Source organism: Elephas maximus, chromosome 18, assembly GCF_024166365.1.
Source record: "Elephas maximus indicus isolate mEleMax1 chromosome 18, mEleMax1 primary haplotype, whole genome shotgun sequence".
NCBI classification, from domain to species: Eukaryota; Metazoa; Chordata; class Mammalia; order Proboscidea; family Elephantidae; genus Elephas; species Elephas maximus.
The window spans coordinates 13,377,226-13,393,391 of NC_064836.1; the positions used below are offsets into that span (position 1 = coordinate 13,377,226).

At 51.9% G+C, this 16,166-nt stretch overlaps 1 protein-coding gene across 1 annotated transcript; it reads right to left on the minus strand.

Annotated features, from left to right (window-relative positions):
• Window positions 1–2,168: 2,168 nt before the first annotated feature.
• Window positions 2,169–14,656, minus strand: REN (renin). Its single transcript, XM_049858471.1, has 9 exons — window positions 14,475–14,656; window positions 9,711–9,861; window positions 9,004–9,127; window positions 8,216–8,334; window positions 7,089–7,285; window positions 4,228–4,347; window positions 3,662–3,806; window positions 3,307–3,405; window positions 2,169–2,333 (listed from the first exon to the last, which is right to left on the minus strand). Exons 1-9 carry the CDS (start codon window positions 14,570–14,572, stop codon window positions 2,169–2,171), a joined length of 1,218 nt encoding a protein of 405 aa, XP_049714428.1. The 5' UTR covers window positions 14,573–14,656.
• Window positions 14,657–16,166: the final 1,510 nt, after the last annotated feature.

Here is a 16,166-nt window from a genome sequence, read left to right on the forward strand (position 1 = left end):
CAGCCTGGACCCGCGCCCCCCACTGTGTCCTTGCCCCTAGTCTCTGAGCCCTCCGCAGAAGCAGCCTTTGCTGCGACTCAAAGGCTCTTTCCTGCAGGGAACCCCCCGACGCCCCCGCCCCACTCGACACACGCATACTTGATGGACAGGGGATATTGGTGGGGTGTGTGTGTGTGTGTGTGTGTGTGTGTGTGTGTATGTGTATGGGGGGAACAGGGTGCCAGCCCAGCATCCTACGCTGCCTGCTGACAGACTACTGAACATTCTGGGGTTCGCAGTGTTGGGACACACGTTAGGCCAAGATTTTGAGCTAGACTGAGTTTTCATCATTAAATAATCCTTAATACCTCCTTCCCATCCGAGAGTCTGGAGACAGGCAGCAGGCAAGCAGGTGTCCCTGAGTCCAGAGCTTTGAGGGGGGTGGAGCCCTGGTGGCGCAGTGGTTAAGTGCTCGGCTGCTAACTGAAAGGTTGACTGTTTGAACCCACCACCTGCTCCTCAGAGAAAGTTGTGGCAGTCTGCTTCCATAAAGGTTTCAGCCTTGGAAACCCTATGGTTCAGTTCTACTCTGTCCTATAGGGTTGCTCGGAGTCAGAATCGACTGGATGGCAATGGGCTTTTTAGGGGGATGGAGGTGGGGTAGACCCTGTGCTTGTCTTTGGGGAGGGCCTAAAACAGGATGAGGTGATGGCTGTGTGTGTGTGAGAGAGAGTGCGTGTGTAACAATGTGTGTGTGTGAGTAGATGTATGTGTGATAGAGCGTGAGTGTGTGTTAGGAGGGACAACATGTCCCAAGGGAGAGTTGCTGTGGGGAGGAGACATGGAGAGAGGCCAGCCAGCTTAGGGAAAGCCCCTTCTGCTTGCTGGACTCTGCTCTGGTCTTTCTCTGTCACCTCCTGAGCAGGACTCTGTTAGCTACCAACCTTCTTGGCTAGTAAGGCCTCAGTCACCCACTCTTCTGTTTTGCCTCAGGGACCTCAGTAGTCACCAGCTCCAGAGAAAGGAGACTTCTTTCTAAGGGACCAGTCTGTTAAGGCCCCACCCAGCAAAGTGCCTTCAGAGTAGGTCAAGTTGCCCTTTTGGCCTGTTCAGGAGCCTCTCAACCACCAGGGTCCTCTCTGCATTGCTGTCCAGAATCCAGCTCTGCCAACAGGACTTCTGCAACGATGGGAGTGCTGCGTTGGTCACTAGCCACATGTGACTACAGAGCACTTGAAATGTGGCTAGTACATGTTATTTAGCTTCAATGACTTTAAAAGCAAACAGCCACATGTGGCTGGTGGCTCTCAAATTGGACAGCGTAGGAGGTGATGGGAGACCAGCCAGCCCACTTAAGGTCATGGAGCCCCAGAGTATCAGAGCTGGAAAAGGACACCAACACCAACTCAAGCCCTTCCTTTTGCAGTGAGGAAAGGAAGCCCAGCCAGGGGAAGGGAACATGGAGAATCAGCGATGGAAACAAGGCTGAATCCAGTATCCTCAGCCCAGGCCCAGGCTCTTGGCTCTGCATGGGGACGCTGTAGACAGCTCCTGCCCGGTAAAATCCTACCCTTGAGGAGCCCCAAGCTCCCACCCAGTCCCAAGAGGCTGCAATTCTAGAGGTGTGAAGTTTGCCTGGGTCTGGTTGGGCCCAGCTCAGTGTTTGGTCAAAAGGGATGAGCAGATCCCTTGAAGAGGGACAGCTTCAGAGGCTTCAGGTGGATGTTGCTGAGGCATTAGCTTGGTCCCCTGAGGGGCTGGAGAGGCATGGGGCTGGCTCTCTGCAAACTTCCCACCGAGGCTGTGTAAACAACTCCCCGTGAGTCCTGCTGACCTTGAACAATGGCGATGGCACTGTCCCTGCACACAGGAGCCTAGCATGTGGGTCAATGTGTACAGCTTGTCAGTCTGTCTCACTCCTGTCTGCACATGATCACGTGGCTGCCCCTCCCCTCCGTTCCAAACCCCAGTGAACCCAGATGCAACATGGTTGCAAATATGAAGCCTTTATTCTGTTTGTCCTCAAAGCAGGGAAGGGTCAGTGCTGGAGGCAGGGCAAGTGTCCAAGGGCAGCTCCATGCCCGGTGCCCTGCGAGAGGGCACAAGCCCAGCGAAACGGTGCTTCCAGAGAATGCTTGCTAGCTCCAGGCTGGGGCTGAGGACAGGGCCTGCCCAGGCAGCAGAAGGCCTCAGAGGGCCAGGGCAAAGCCAATGCGATTGTTACGCCGATCAAACTCCGTGTAGAACTTGCGGATGAAGCTGGCACCCAGGACCCAGAGGGGCCCAGTGGGTGGTGGGACGTCCAGGCCATGGATGGCCAGTGTGCACAGGTCATCGTCATTACTGTCGAGGTCCTGGCAGGAAGCAGGAGGGTTTCCCCACTGCCCAGCGCACAACCACCTCCCTTCACCTCGTCTGACCCCAGCAGTCATCTTCAGCAACATACTCCCTCATCTACCCCGTTCACACTGAGCCTCCATCACGTCCTGACTTTTCAACCACAAAACCCATCATGGTTGCACCCTTGGGCAGACAACGCATCAGGTACAATACTCCCTTCAAGAGTTTACAGTCTAGCATGGCTTCTCCTCCTAGACAAGTGATCTAACTTCTCTAAGCCTGTTGAAGAAGAAAGGCCTGGTGATTTGCTTCTGAAAATATTAGTCAGGAAAAACCGCATGGATCACAATGGTCTGATCCCATTGTGCATAGGGTCTCCATGAGTTGGGGCCAACTCAACAGCAGCTAACAACAATGAGCCTAATGAGTACAAAAAGGAGGCAAGAATATCCTGAGCATAGGATTCCTGGGAACATTTGATGAGAAAATGGAGGTCAAGGGACAAAGCACAGTGATTAGCAAACTTGGCTGCACACTGGAATCACCTGGGACATTTTAAAAACACTGACCCCAAAATTGACAGCAGCAACTCGAAAGGTTAAAGAAGAAACTTAGAGGGCAGTGGGTTCAAGTTAATGGTGGAGGCATTACTCAAAAAAGGAGGGTGAGAATGGTCGTACAACTTGAAGAATGCAATCAATGTCACTGAATTGTACACGCAGAAGTTGTTGAATTGGTAGGTTTTGCTGTGTACATTTTCAACAACAACAAAAATAAATTATTGCAGAAAACACTGCTCCCCAGGTCCCACCCTCAGAAGTTCTGATTTAACAGGTATGAGCTGTGGCCTGGGCATGGGGATTTTGAAAAGCTCCCCTGACTATAGCGTGCAGCCAGGTTTGCATTGGGTGCGATGAGACTTGTCCCTTTCTGAGGGTCCCTGCCCACCTTCCTGCCCTGGATCCAGGCAGCAGACCCGAGCCTCACCTGTAATACATAGTCCGCACTGGTGAGCGTGTAGGCTCTGCCTCCGAGGTGGAAAGAGATGTCAGGCAGTGTCGGCACCTGGTTACAGTTCACCACGTACTGGTAGAGGGAGGAAGTCCTCTGAGTGCGGGAGGCCCCTTGGCAGACATGGAGCCCCATGCTTGTGGCCTGGCCCCTCTGAAGAGGGGTGGGGGCAGTGCCCACCCTCCCTGGGGACCAAGCCACATGTGGGAAGGGTGTGAAACGGGTGAGGAGGGGAAGGCTCAACATGGCCTCGTCTGGAACCTGATGCTGCCTCTGGTGACCTTGGGGCCTAGACCAGGTGGCACCCCCGAGCTTTGTGTGGGCAGCTTACTTCATTCGTGATCAGCTCCTTGGCCCCCAGAGCATCCATGAGCAGCTTCAGGGAGCTGGTGGGTCCCGTGATGAAGGATGCACCAGTGTCCACCATGGCTGCGCAGCCCTCCTCACAGAACAAAGTGGCAGACCTCACAGACACCCTGGGGGAGCCGATAGACAGACAGACAGACAGACAGAGGGCTGATGGGACACCACTAGACAGTATATTCCTCCTGTGTAAGGGCAGGTGAGGAGGCTATGCTGATGGTCAGGGTGATGCACTGAGTTGGGGCGGTGGTCAGGGTGATGTAGTGAACAGGGGGAGCGAAGGTGCTGTCCCCCTCCCTCATCATGTGACTCAGTGACCCTCCACTTCCTCTCGCTAGCCTCCTCCCCCTCTGTGCCTTGTGTCTCGGGATCCCTCATGCCTGGGAAGAGCTGGCAGAGAGCAGATGTTGGCAGTGACTTAAGAAGCAGCTGCATCTGGGGAGAGGGCAGGATGGTAGTGCCCCTCCCCCGCCCCTTCCAAGCCCAAGCAGCAGCAGCATTTGCGGAGGGTGGGGAGGGTCAAGGCTTCCTGACCCCTTCATTTTGATCTGCCAGAGGCCGTTCTTGCTGAGGCTCACATAGTGGAAGTTCCCTTGGTAATACTGGGGGTCGCTGCCTCCCAGCACAATCTCACCTCCCAGCAAGTGAGAATTCCTAAAGGGAAGATCAGAAGCTCTTATCTTCTGAGACCATAACCTCCAAGACCCAGCAACCCAAGCAACAAGGGAAAGTTGGGCAAGGGTTGGGGTGTAGAGAAGGTGCAGCAGACGGTGAGGCTTAGAAGTTGTCATTATGAAGCATGCAGGACACACTGCGTCTCCACCTTTCTTGCTCTTCCCCAAGCCCAACCAGAGGCTTTTCCAGGACAGCTGCACCCAATAAAGCATCCCCAGGGGTCACAGAAAAGGAAGAGGCACATGGACAGTGAGTAGGATGCAAATAAGATGCAAATGGGCCCTCCCTTTCTTGGGTTTGGGTTGCAGGTGGTAGACCAGGTGTTTAGGAAGGCACCCTTAGAAGGTCGTGGGGCGAGGGGTGGGTGGGGGCATGAAGAGAGCAGCAGGGAGGGGCAGGAACTTCAGCATCAGCTGGAGCCTGGGCTTGCTGAGGTGAGCGTTGGGTGGGTGATATCTGTGACTTGGGTCAGGTGCTCAGGGAGTTCTGGAGGGTCAGGGCCAGGTGGAGGGCTCATCTCCTTACTTGAAATTTCTGTAGAGAAAAAGAGATAGCGGAAAGGAAGCCTTTGTTTCAGGTAAGCCTCACCAGTCTGTTGTTTGGCAGAGTAGGTATTGTTCACTCCCATTTACCCTTCAGGCAGTGGATCGGCAAGAGGCAAAGCCACTTCCCTGGAGTCACCCAGGAGGTGGTGAGTGGAAGAGTCGGGGCTCCTAGTGCCCTGTCCAAAGCGGACCCCCCTGGCCTTCGTCTCCTCTACACTGCATGATGCCTCTCGCCGCTCAGGGCCACCTTAGACCTGGTCTCCAGAGTGTACGTGTGTGTGATGTGGTTTTCCAGCACTCCTAATAGGATGCATGTGGACTCGCACATGTGTGCATGCGTGTGTAGGTCTGCATGTGGTATTTTGAGCAAGTGTAATTGCACGTTTGCAAATTCCGTGCATATGTACGTGTACTAACACAAGTCCCTCCTGCCCCTTTCTGACACCTCAGGATCTCTCTGGATGTTCCTTCCTTCTCTTCCCTGGAGTAAAGGAAGAGGCAGGCTCTCTCCTCAAGGAGGCCCGCCTTCTTCCTGTTTGCTGGACACTCATCCCTCCTGTGGCCTCCAGACTCCTGTGCCCTCAATATCTCCTTCATCCACATTTTCATTCTCTCGCTTTCCATTGGTTTCTTCCTCCACCTATAAGTGTGCTCAGGCATCCCTTAGCATTTAAAAATACCCACCCTTCCTCCCCCTGTTTCTTTCTGGAACTCTCCCCACACCCCACCTCCCAATTCTTCCCTGCCGAATTTCTTGAGGGCAGCCTACATTTGCAGCCTCCATGTCCTGACACCTCACCTACCCCTTAACTGCTTGCCATCTGGCCTTGTCCCCACCATGTCTCTAAAATGGCTCTTACCAAGATTCTCTCAGACTGCAGGGCTGCTAGTGGGTGCCCTTTTCACAGGGTCTTCCTTTCTCTCACCAAACCTCCTCTCCACTTGACATCTGAGGTTTCTCTAGACGCCGACTCTCCCCTCCACCCTCACTGCCACAGGCCTGGGTCCTTAGCCTTGTGATCCTCGTCTCCAGCTAATACTATCTTTCTAAGCCCAGTAGCTTGGAGCAGATCACAGCCCTGCTCAAGAGCTGACAACAGTTATCCCAAGGCCTGCTGAACTGTGCAGAAGCTCAGCCTAGAATCAAAAAGCTTCTACAGTTGTCAGCCCCGTGCTCCCTGCATGCCTGTAACATGCATCGCATTGTAATGTGTTGTGTCTTCCCTCTTAGAGGACAAGCTCTACAGGGGCAGGGATTCTGTCTTGTCCACTGTGTTCTCTACTGTACACCCAAAGCCTGGCACAGTGCTCAGCCCATAAAAACCAAACCCAGTGCCATCGAGTCCATTCTGACTCATAGCAACCCTATGGGCCAGAGTAGAACTGCCCCACAGAGTTTCCAAGGAGCGCCTGGTGGATTGGAACTGCCGACCCTTTGGTTAGCAGCCGTAGCACTTAACCACTATACCACCAGGGTTTCTCTCTCAGCCCATAAAAAAAATAGAGCCCAATATTTATTGAATCAATAAGTGAGCCAAAAAAAAAAAGGAATGAACAAATGAATGATGGTGGCTACCTCTGTGTGAGAGGAGCCATGGGCCAGCACAGGGAGGGTCCCCAGGTCACAGCAGTGCGTCACTCCCCATCACCCTTTTTCTGTGTTGTTCTGGATCAGTGCTGTCCTATAGAACTTTCTTCAGTGATGGAAATGTTTTGTGTCTGCACTCTCCAATATGGTAGCTGTTAGTACTGTGACTGCTGCATACTTGAAATGTCGCTAGTGAGACTGAGGAACTGAGTGCTTAGTTTTATATTACTTTAATTAATTTAAATGTAAACCATGGGTATCATATTGATCAATATGGAAACCCAGGTGGCATAGTGGTTAAGAGTTCCACTGCTAACCAGAAGGTCAGCAGTTCAAATCCACCAGATGCTCCTTGGAAACCCTATGGGGCAATTTTACTTTGAACTATAGGGTTGCTATGAGTCAGAATCGACTCACGGCAACAAGTTTTTTGTTTTGCTTTTTTTAATATCGATCAGCTCTAGGTATTGCTTAGATCCTACCTAATCATGAACACATCAAAATCCTGGCCCAAACTCTCCTTCTACTCTCCAGCAATTTGGCCCCCCTCCCTCCTTCACCTCTGCCCCTGGAATACCAGGTCCCACCTGCTGTAGTACACAGAGAAGACGTCCTCCTTTAGCACCCCCTGGGAGATGATGTTGTCAAAGACAGGGGTGACCCCGCTGACAGCCTGTGCAGGGAAGCCCATGCCCAGGATCCCATCAAACTTGGCCAGCATGAAGGGTATCACGGGCAGCTCTGTGACTTCTCCAAACGTCTGTGTCACTGTGATTCCGCCCATCTGTGGGAAGAAGGACCACAGGAGACCGAGCCCGCTGCCCACCCCCTGGCCAGGGACACATATGCTCTGCGGTACAGCAGTTGGGACAAGTCCAACAAGATCATTTCATCAACCCCACATACATGTCTTTTCTCACAATACACATCTATATTGTTGGGCCCAGAGAGAGCTGGGGTTGCCTAGTGACTGGACGGGGCAGAGGCTGAGAAGGTGGTATTGCCAAGCTGTTGCAGTAAAGATTCTAAGAACTTCCATACCCCTGCCCGGTGGGCCTCAGCCCCCTTCCCCATTATGGCTAAAGGATTCTTCAGCATAGCCAGGCCTGCCTTTCTTATTCCCTTTTACCTGTTTTCATGGGCAAGCAGGGTGGTAAAGACTCACACAGTCATGCCCTCTCAGTTCCATGTGGACCCCTCCCTCTAACACTGACACCGCAGAGGTGGAGAAATCCCAGAGTAGGGAAGAGGTCAGACACAGGCCAAATGGAAAAGAAAACCAGGCCCTGGCCCTTATCCCAAATCCTAACGTCACAATGACCTTAAAACCCATGTCTGACCCTAAAACTAACCGTGACTGTAATGTATACTCCTGACCTGGGTGTCAGTCTAAGAGCCCACTTGGAGTTGGGTGACCTTAGGCAGACAGGTTACTGGACTGGAGGCTGTAGGGCTTGGGACCAGACCTACATGCAAGTTAGATATAAAATCTCCCATAAATCACCCAACTTTGAGCCAGTGGCTCAGGCTTGCTCCATCACAGGCGCTGCTGTTTTGCGGTGCTGGCTAGAAGCGCAGAGCAGCGTCCCTCCCCTCCCAGGCTGAGGTGAGCTGGAGTGCCCCTTCTCCCCAGTATGAGTCCTGGAGGGGCAGGAGAGCCCACCCCAAAGACCAGAAGGACAGGAGTCAGGTGGCCTGGGATGGCCCTACTTACAGTTACCATGTCCTGGCTCAGAAAGCCTTTGACCTTCCCTGATCCGTAGTTGATGGTGAATTCCATTTTGTTCTCCACGTAACTGGAGGATTCGGAGGAGTCATAGCGGTTGTGAGTCTCTGGTAGAGGGACATGGGCTCTGGTCCGTCCAAAGCAGCCCCGGCAGAGGGACATAAGCTCTGGTCTGTCCAAATAAGCCCTGGCAGGGGGACTGGGAGGCAGGCTGCGTGGTGGGTATGACCAGTGTGGTTGAGGACTTAGCTTAGGTGCAGCGATGGGGGACCCTGAGGGCGAGGGCTTGGAAAATGTATTTCATCAATCAAGGACTGTGCTTCTTGGGCCCCTGTTATGCCCATATCGCTGAGCATTTCATCTCAAACAGGATATTTTTAAATAACTGTTAACACTGCAATGGAGAAAAGATTCTGGGTATGGGGAACTGGGTTTTTTTTTTTTTATGGAGTAAGCACTCAATGAGCGATTGTTAGCCAAGGATGGGGAGGGAGGAGCCCGAGGGCCTGGGCTGGGTTGGAGAATTCAGTCCTCTCTCAGACTCAGGGAGACTGAGAAAGGGTGGGGGGCTCCTGGAGCCTCCTTTTTTACCTTAGTGGCCATATCAGGAAAATGGGAGACATCTTCCTTTCTCCTCCCAGGGTCACTGGGAGCAGAGGCAGAGAGGAAGCAGCTTAAATGGCAGCAGGAGGAATTTTAGCTAGACATGAGGCAGGACTAACCAAGTGTGGCAGGGTCGGAGGGCTTGGGGAGCAGGAGCAAAGTCTGTGTCTTACCACACGCTGTGTACAGAGGGCTGCACTTGCTGGAGGGCACCCAGAGGTTGGCAGAACCCGTGTCAAAGATGACTTTGAAGGTCTGGGGTGGGGTGCCAATGCCAATCTCGCCATAGTACTGGGTCTGTAGGGGTGAAAGAAAAGAGGCGGCTGGAATGGTGGGAGAGCCTTGGGCCTTGGGGTCTTGCCTGGCTCCAGCCTTGGATTTCTGGGTGGAATGAGGCAGGCCATACAGCCTCTCTGGGTTTCCATTTTCCAGCAGGGACTGGGTGGCAGGCTTAGCACGGAGCTGTGGCTTCCCAGAAGTGAGAAAAAAAACAAGAGGACAAAATAAAAACACTGAAAATGAAGCAAGAAGGTGCCCCAAACCTGGACGGTACCACTGGAGCAGCAACTCAAGCTGGCTAACCAGGTCACAGAAACCCCCATGTAAGATCACACATCTCTCCCCATCCAATAGTGACACCTGGGTTTGAGGCCAAAAGCCTGGATTCCTGAGTTCAAAACCTAACCCTGCCCCTAACTGGTCCCTGAGCTCCCTCTGCCCTCTGTGCCTCAGGCTTTCTAGTTGTAAAATGGGAATTTCATGTTCCTCAGCACCTCAGTCAAAGATAGCATGGAAAGAGTGTGTCTTGCTGGAAAAGAAAGTCTGAGGTCAAAAGACAAAGGAGGCAGGGAAGGAGAGAGGAGCTGAGCCAGGCACTCACGTCCAGGTAGTTGGTGAGAATCATGGGGGAGGTGCCGTTGCCAAGGGAGACCCTCTTGGAGAACTGGCTCCACTCAGTACTGAGCTTGGCCACATCCACACCTCGCTCCTTCAGGCTTTCCCGGACTGAGGGCATTTTCTTGAGGAAGATCCTGGCCCAGGGTGGAGGAAACAAAAACAGAAGAGGCCTGTACTCTCCCATGGAGTCTCTGGGTGGTGCAAACCATTACCATGCTCAGCTGTTAACCGAAAGGTTGGAGGTTCAAGTTCACCCAGAGGCACTCCAGAAGAAAGGCCTGGTGATCTGTTTTCAAAAAATCAGCCATTGAAAACCCTATGGAACACAGGTCTACTCTGACATGTGGGGTTGCTATGAATCGGAATCTGCTTGACGGCAACTGGCAATCCAGTAGTAGGTCTCTCCCATAATGGCAGCGTCCCTGGGCCCACCCCTGCTTACAGTACCACTACCCCTAGCCTTACCCCAGGCACCTAAGTATCACTGTGTTCCCTAAGGACGTTCAAGGAGAATTTATAAGCCTCCATGGGTCACCTGTGCTGGTATTACATAACCCTCAACTAACTACACTGCGCTGGGTATTGGGGATATAAAAATAGAAAAGATCATCACTGCCTCCAAGGAATTCCAGCGGGTGAGGAGACAGAGGAGGAAACTCGCAATGACATCTCCTCTAGGGAGATGAAGGCTGGGGAGTGCCCCCTCAAAGCTGGACAGGAGGACGCAGTGCCGCATACGGCCGGTAGGTGGCAGCAGACGCCCGCAGCGGCCTGCTGGGGCTCCTGGACACCTGGGGGCAGACACGAGCCAGGACCTGGGGGGAGGGGGGGGTGGCGTGGACCAGTTGAACTGGGCTGGGGAGGGAGGTCAGCATCTCCTGAGTGCCTGTGCACCTTGCCCTTGGAAAGATGGGCCTTCTTGTCTAGACAACTTCCCATCCCTCATCTTTGGAGGCCAGAATTAAAGAGACCTGGGAAACTCACAGCATACTGAGCTGCTTCTGGGTGAGTGGAAAACACTGTACCCCCCCGCCCCGGCCCCATGTAACCCTCGTAACAACTCTGCACACTAGTTGTAGTTGTCCTCGTTTTATAGATGAGGAAACGAAGGCTCAGAGGGAGAAAGGTGACTCAGAAATGATGGAGCAGAGATTCAAAGCAATGTGTGTGACACTATTTCCCTTATAGGGCCCCCTGGGCTCTGGCGTGAAGGCTGTTAGCAAAAGCCTGAAGGAAGATGTCCCCGGGGGTGGGGTTGGGGTCCCAGGATTGAAGCCAACTGAACTTTGCAATGGGCTTTCCCTGCAAATCCTCCTTTCTTCCACTGTCCTTCCTTCCCACAGCCCATGTGTTCTGCTTACTATCCGCTATTGTGCCCACAACGTGAAATCTACCTCAATGCCTGTCATCCTAGTATTAAAATGGAAGTGACTTGTCATGTTTATATCACAGTTTACTGTTCACAAAGTGTTTTCACAACTACGATCTGATTTGATTCCCAATCATCCCAGGAGATGGGTAGTTTGATTATTCCCATTTTACAGATGGGGAAATGGAGGGTCAGAGAAGGTGTTTACCCAAAGAGGGTGCATTTCCCACTCTTTACTCCAAATAGCCTTCTTCCGTGGGCCTTTTTTTTTTTTTTTAATTGTGGTTAAATATATACAAGAAAATACTTACCATTTCAACGTGTACAATTCGGTGACATTAATTGTGTTCACCATGCTGTGCACCCATCAGCACTGTCCTGTTCAAATTTTTTATAACCCTTGACAGAAACTCAGCGCCCTTTAAGCAATAACGTCTCCTTTCCCTCCCCCCACCACCCTGCTGACCACTAATGCACTTTGGTCCCCGTGCCTTTGCCTGTTCTGGGTGTTTCATACAAATGGGATCATATGACATTTATCCTTTTTGTGTCAGACTGATTTAACTCAGCAGAAAGTTTTCAAGGTTCAGCTGTGTCGTCGCATGTATGAGAACTTCATTTGTCTTTATGGCTGATTGGTTTTGTATGTATACACATATTTTGTTTATCCATTTATTTGGTGACCGACACTTGAGTTGTTTCCACCTTTTGGCTATTGTGACTAATGCTGCAATGAGTATTGGCGTACAAGTATCTGTTTGCATCCTGCTCTCAGTTCTTTTGGGCGTGTATCTAGGAGCAGAATCACGAGGCCCATGTGGTAGTTCTGGGAACCCCTGGTGGCGTACAGGTTAAGAGCTACGGCTGCTAACCAAAAGGTCAGCAGTTTGAATCCACCACGCACTCCTTGGAAACTCTACGGGACAGTTATACTCTGTCCTATAGGGTCGCTAGGAGTCGGAATCGACTCGACCGCAACAGGTTTGGCTTTTTAGTTTTGGGTGGTAAATTCTATGTTTGACTTTTTGAGGAACCATCGAACTGTTTTCCACAGTGGCTGTGCGGATTAAATGAGTTGTCCACTGTTCAGTAAATGTAAACTTTCTATGTATAAGGCAATGAAAGCACATTGAGAATGGAGGTCATGTGTTCAGATCTCCCAAAGTGCTTTGCATGGTGCTCTGCACATAGAAAAAAAAAAAACCCAAACCAGTTGCCATCGAGTTGATTCCAACTCAGAATGACCCTATAGGACAGAGTAGAACTGCCCCATAGAGTTTTCAAGGAGTGCCTGGTAGATTCAAACTGTCGACCTTTTGTTTAGCAGCGATACCTCTTAACCACTACGCCGCCGCTAGGGTTTCAACTCTTCACATAGCAAGTGGTAAAAATTCTGGCAGGTGTTTCAAAAGCCTGACGCCCTAGCCACTCCTTGCCCAATTCCATTCTGACTCTTCTGTTTTGAAAGAGAACAAGGGAGAATAGTTTTAATTCCCACTATGAGCTGGAATCGACTCAACGGCAACAGGTTTCTTTTTTTTTTTTTCTGCTTTCCACCTTTACCTGGGAGCCCTGGTGGTGCAGTGGTTAAGAGCTCGGCTGCTAGCCAAAAGGTTGGCAGTTCAAATCCAGCAGCTGCTCCTTGGAAACTCTGTGGAGCAGTTCTACTCTGTCCTATAGGGTTGCTATGAGTTGGAATTGACTCTACAGTTCGAACCTACCCGGAGGCACCTCGGAAGACAGGCTTGGCAATTTGCTTCAGAAAGGTCACAGCCTTGAAAAGCCCTATGGAGCAGCTCCACTGTGCACACATGGGGTCACCATGAGTCAGAACCGGAACCGACTCAATGGTAGCTAACAACAGCCTTTATCCTAGGTCCCTGGGAGGTGCAAATAGTTCGCGCTGCTCTACTAACTTAAAGGTTGGGAGTTTGAAACAACCCAGTGGCACTGAGGAGAAACGCCTGGCAATCTGCTTCCGTAAAGATTACAGGCAAGAAAATCCTATGGAGCAGTTCTACTACATAACACTTGGGGTCACACTGACTCAGGGCAACGGATTTACCTTTACCCTGGGGGTGGAGGCAAAGTGGAGGGTGCCCTAGACATACTGCTGGGAAGCACCTGTCTCCTTTCCCCATGCCCGCAACCCAGCAGTTACTCTCTGGGAGCCTTGGGGCAGGGGAAAGAGGCTTTGGAAGCAAAAGGCTGGGTGTGTGTCCAGGCTCAACCGCCCTGAGCCTCAGTGTCTCATCTGTAAAATGGGAATGTTGAGATGAGCCATGCAAAAAGCCCATTGCCACAGAGTCAATTATGTCTCATTACAACCCTGTAGGACAGAGTAGAGCTGCCATGTAGGGGCAGCTGGAGGATTCAAACTGCTGACCTTTTGGTTAGCAGCTGAACACTTAACCACTGCACCACCAGGGCTTCTAGCAACTATTACTATTGTTAAATAGTACTCTCTTACCTTCAGGTCTGCTGGTCCCATCTGCCTTCCCCAGACTGAAAATCCGTTCTGTTCTCTATGAGGCCTTCTCCCAACCCTGCCTCCTCCCCTTCTCCAGCCCTAATGAATTGCTTGTCTCCACAGGGCACTGATGGATATTAGGTCTTTCCCCTTCCTCCTTTGGCCTGCCTTAAGCCTTGCTTTTAACCTTCATGCTAATCCTCCCTGTAGTACTAACAACAGCTGAGTTCCTGCAGTGTGCCTGGCACGGTTCTAACAGCTTTACAGGTGGTATGAGGTCTCATTACAACTTCAAAGCAACCCTCTGAAGCAGGTACTCTTATTACCCTCGTTTTAAAAATGGGTAAAGGGACACTTTAAGAGGTTAAGTGAGTTGCCCATGGTTCCAGAGCTAGTTAGTTCCACTTGTGGAGCAGAACCTAAGCCAAGACAATCCAACTCTAGGAGCCTTCCTTTTAACCACTACACCAAGCTCTTCCCTGGTACAGCTGATCATCTCTAGGTCCCCCACAATGACTAGCATGGTACTGTGCCCGGGAGCTCTGACTGTTGTTGTTATAGGTGCCGTCAAGTCGGTTCCGACTCATAGCAACACTATGCACAACAGAACGAAACATTGCCCGGTCCTGAGCCATCCTCACAACCGTTGTTATGCTTGAGTTCCTTGTTGCAGCCACTGTGTCAATCCACCTTGTTGAGGGTCTTCCCTGTACTGTGCCCGGGAGCTCTGACTAGTGCCACTCAACTATGGGCTGTGTGACTTTGGACAAGTCACCTGACCTCTCTGAATGGGACCAGACCCCTCTGCCCCTCTGGTCATGAGGACCAGATGACATCACATATCTGAAAGCTGGAGGCATTGGGAAGGTGGGAACACCCACAGCCCCGCCACCCGCTCTCTGAGTTACCTTCTGAAGGTGCCAGAGTCTGCGGGGAGACCGAAGGTGCAGGAGCCCCAGAGCACCAGCAGGAGTCCCCAGCGAGCCATCCTGCTGTGTTCCTTCATGCCTCCCCTTGGTCCTGGGCTCTCTCTGGGATCTGCTGAAACTTTGTGGCTGCCTGAGCCCCTCTCGTTTTATACACTCCCCACACGAGATGGTTGTCACTCTCTTGGCCCTGATTTATTATTCTGGGGCAGATGGCAGCCATAAATCCCACTAGTGGGACCAAGCTAGGTGGGGGCAGGGTACACGGGGTACACAGAGCAGGAGGCCTGGAGGAAGGAGGGCTTTGGGAAAGGAATACTGTGCCCAGTGACGCCAACAGACCCATCTTGACCTGGCCCTGGGACCCCCAGAGGGGCAGAGGCTGATGGGAACAGCAGTGCTCAGGGACAAGGTCAGGAATGGGATGGGCATAGAACCTAGGTTTCCAAACCCCCAGCCCAGATGCCAGTCCATATGCCCTTAAAGCTCCATCTTCTATATTAATATCATTTTCTCCCTTATGGACTTCTTCCAGGTCACATCTCAGTTTTTCCATCTAGAACATGGGTGGATCCTTCTGGCTTGTGCACTGGTAGAGCCAGACCCAGGGCCCTCATGCTGCCTTCTTCCAAGGCTCTGATAGCAGTGGCTGCCTATGGAAATGTACCCCCCACAGCCTGGCAGAAGGAGCACCTAGTGTAACGCTCTAGAAATGGGGAGGTGGAGGGACACTCTGTGCACCCAGTTGACCTGGCTAATGGTGGGAGGAAAGAGGAGCCCTCAGGGGTCTTGGAGGGCTCTGCAGAAGAGCCAGACAGGGCACTGACCTTCCATCTTATCCTCCTCTTGTGGCTTGCTCCTAACTCCCTTTGGGCCCTGTGTCTCCTCCTCCTTCTCTTTTGCCTGTAGCTTTTCAACCAGCCTGGGGCAGCTCCCCCAGCACACACCTGCCCCCTAAACCCCAGCATGGGTGCTACCGAGTCAGCCTAGGACTCCCTCTCCTGGCTTCTCCTTGCTCATTCTTCAGGGCCCAGTTCAAATGTCACCACCTCCTCCACGAAGCAGGCCCTGGTTCAGCCTGGAATTGACTGCTTCCTTCTGTGGGCTCCCACAGCACAGATACAAGTTCTAGGAGAGCCCTGACCTCCATTATCCTCGAATCAGAGCCATTTATGTATGTGTGCAGCTGCCTCTTGCCCAGCACAAATTAGTGCTTAATACTTATTAAATTGGTGAGCTAATGAGCTGTGATGGGCAGTGCAACGAGTCCTGGGCTTGTTATCAGGGACCAGGGTTTAGTCTTGGCTTTATGGTGAATTTGCTGTGTGACTTTGGACCAATCCCTTCCCCTCTCTGGGCCTCAGTTTCCAAATCTGTACAATGAGGCTGATGGCCAGATGGCCCCTAAGGTGCCTTCCAGATCAGCTACTCTAGCATTCGAAGTCCTGTGCCTTCAGGTACTGCTCTCTGTGCCAACTGTGGGCGGTAAAGACTTAATCAGAGGAGCTAATCTCTGTCACTAATGTGTTTTGGCCTCAGAGATGAACACATCCCCACCAAATGATGGGCCCTAGTGGTGAATTTTCAGGCACTGTCACTGGCCATGGGGGAAGTATTGAGGGCAGGGGTAGACTTTTTGCAACCCCTCAAAGTGTAGAGGCTGCCTTTTCAGAT